Source organism: Microtus ochrogaster, chromosome 15 (genome assembly GCF_000317375.1).
Source record: "Microtus ochrogaster isolate Prairie Vole_2 chromosome 15, MicOch1.0, whole genome shotgun sequence".
Classification (NCBI taxonomy): Eukaryota; Metazoa; Chordata; class Mammalia; order Rodentia; family Cricetidae; genus Microtus; species Microtus ochrogaster.
The window spans coordinates 18106333-18109142 of NC_022017.1; the positions used below are offsets into that span (position 1 = coordinate 18106333).

A 2810-nucleotide genomic window follows, 5' to 3' on the forward strand; every position below is an offset into this window, starting at 1 on the left:
TCTCCTGTAACCTTTTCCTGTGGTGTGGACACAGCCTTGCCTGTGTCCTGTAACCTTTTCCTGTGGTGGGGACACAGCCTTGCCTGTCTCCTGTAGCTGGAGGGGGAAGGGGGCCTTCTCCACTCAGGCTCAGCCATCATTATCAGATATTTTCCCTATCTGCTACTGAATTAGCCTAAAGCAGACTGAGAGAGGGGTGGGGATTTCAGCCTAGCTACTCAGTGAAGCCACCTCTCAAGTCTATTGTGGGAAGGGTAACAGATTTGCGGAGTAGCTGAGCAAGGAAGTCTTGTTCTCATTGTATCTTAACTAAAATGTTTCAGGACCATCCAGCCAACTGCCTGGCTCTATGAAGAGGGCTTAGCTATGAACACAACCATTAGAAAGTTGTAAACATTCATAGAGCTTTAGGAGAACTGTTTCTTTTACTTTGGTAACTTGATTGCGTGGTCCTCCAGCCTCTGAACTTTGTTGATGATGTCATGTTGCACATGTCAAAAGGTTGGATACTCTTGCTAGGCTAATCTAATCATTCATTGAGTTTTATGGATATTCCAGGATAGGCAAAAATTTGAAGAGTTATTTTAAAAGTTTGTAAGGAAAAATGAAAACGTATCTTTGAAAAATCTCTGTGGATGGTACTCAAGGTTTACAATTTTAAGAAGTGCAACAGAGTCAATCTTTTAAAATAAAAGTCTTCTTCTGTATTTGTTCTTCCTAAGTGAGGTTTTGATGTGTTGATGGTGCGTATCAAAACAGGAGCATAGACTGGAGCAGATAGCTTGGGCTCAGTTTGTCTTTGCACTTTGTAGTGCAGACTCAAGTGAAGGTGTGCGGTGTTCGGGCAGGGGAGGGGTCTGGGAGACCTCCATTATATCGCTTCATTTGTGTCTAGTTACCTGCTCTTGAGGCTCAGTGTATGGAGCCATCTGGTTAGTGTATTTTATATCTTGAAAAACAGTTTTCTCCTAACCATTCATGTTTTTTTTTTTTCACTGTGAGTTTTTCTTTTTATTAGGGTTTGTATTGTTTTTCTAGCTTTTCTAAAAATTGGTGAAAAAATTAGCAATGTACTAATTAGAAATGACATTTCAGAAAAAATTATATTAAAACATTGTAAACTGACTTATTTCTTAGGTGTAATTTCTGTTACTATGCTCTTATTAAAAAGATATATTTATAACTAATTCAAATATCTTTCCTCATAGCTAATCCTGAAAGAAGTTGATTCACTACTCTATGTTGACACTGATATCCTTTTTTTACGACCTGTTGATGATATTTGGTCATTACTAAAGAAATTTAATTCCACACAAATCGCTGCGATGGCCCCCGAGCATGAGGAACCTCGAATAGGATGGTATAATCGCTTTGCTCGGCACCCGTACTACGGGAAGACTGGGGTGAACTCTGGGGTGATGCTGATGAACATGACACGGATGCGGAGGAAGTACTTTAAGGTAACTCGGTGCACGCGCAGGGTGGTTGATTGCAGCTTCCCTTTCTCCTGGAACCATTTGTTTTCCTTAAGTCCAAAACTAATGTAGGGGCTGGAGAGACAGATACTCAGTGATTAAGAGCTCCTACATGGACAGTGATGAGGTTTTGGGATCTACAGTAGGCAGCTCACTATTGCCTGCCTGTAACTCCAGCTCCAGGGATCGGAGGCCCTCTTCTGTCTTCTGCAGGCACATACAAATACACATACACATAAGTAAAAATGAAGCAGATGTTTTAAAAAATACATAGATTTAAGGCTCATACATAGTTGGCTCAGTTGTTAAGTATATCTGCTGTTTTCGCAGAGACCCAAATTCTGTCCCCAGCTTCTGTGGCAGGCAGCTCACAACTGTAACTCTTAATTCCAGGGTATTTGATGCCTTTTCTGGTCTCTAAGGGCATCAGGCAGTCACATGGGTGAGTGTAAGCAAAACACATAAAATAAAAATAAGTATATTGCGTGTGCGTGCATGTGTGTGTGTGGTGTGTCTCCAGATGTAGTGATACACACCTTTAATTCTAGCACTCAGAAGGAAGAGATAGGCAGATCTCTTTGCCAGCCAGAACTACATAGTTAAGGCACTGTCTCAGCCCCAAATATATATGTGTACACACACACACACAAAATATAATTGTGTATACACACACATATGAGGTGGACAGATACGAAGCTGTTTAGGATAATTGGATAAAAACGTGTTCATAATGTTATTTAGTGGCAAATTCAAGTAGGCCACATCAGATGGTATTTCTCATGATGAAGTAAAATAGTGTACCAACAAGTACTGCCATCTTGTAGACTTTGATTGCAGGAAGCTGTCATCATTTTATAGTGGTAAGCATAGAGAACTTGAATCTGAAGTGACATTCAGGCAGAGTTTTGGTTATCAACATAGATTCTGCAGCCTGTCCGTCTGACTCTAACTTTGGCACCATAGTAGTTCAGTGACCTGGAGTGAGTTTTGAATCTCTCAGGGTGTTTGTCATCTGAATGGTGGGATGGAGCTAACTCCAGGGGATCCTGTGCCCTCCCTTGTCCTTCACAGGTAACTGCATCAACAAAGAACACATCACATACATTCCTTGGGCACATGCACATAACTTAAAAATTAGGCAAATTTTTAAATATTAGGTGAAACCAATTAAAAAGAAGAACTTCTGAGAAAACACAGACTTCCCTCCAGTGCCTATTCTGTTATATCTAGGTAGGATTAAATTAATTAAATTAATTTAAGGGAGCCGGGCAATGGTGGTGCATGCCTTTAATCCCAGCACTTGGGAGGCAGAGGCAGGCGGATCTCTGTGAGTTC

General features: G+C 40.9%; 1 protein-coding gene across 2 annotated transcripts in view; it reads left to right on the forward strand.

Moving 5' to 3' along the window:
- The window catches only part of Gxylt1 (glucoside xylosyltransferase 1), a 38634-nt gene that overhangs the window by 26010 nt on the left and 9814 nt on the right, over positions 1 to 2810 (forward strand). For both annotated transcript variants that reach the window (XM_026782733.1, XM_026782734.1), the window contains one exon: positions 1209 to 1460. In XM_026782733.1, coding sequence (XP_026638534.1) covers positions 1209 to 1460 — 252 coding nt within the window. The remainder of the gene's footprint in view (positions 1 to 1208; positions 1461 to 2810) is intronic.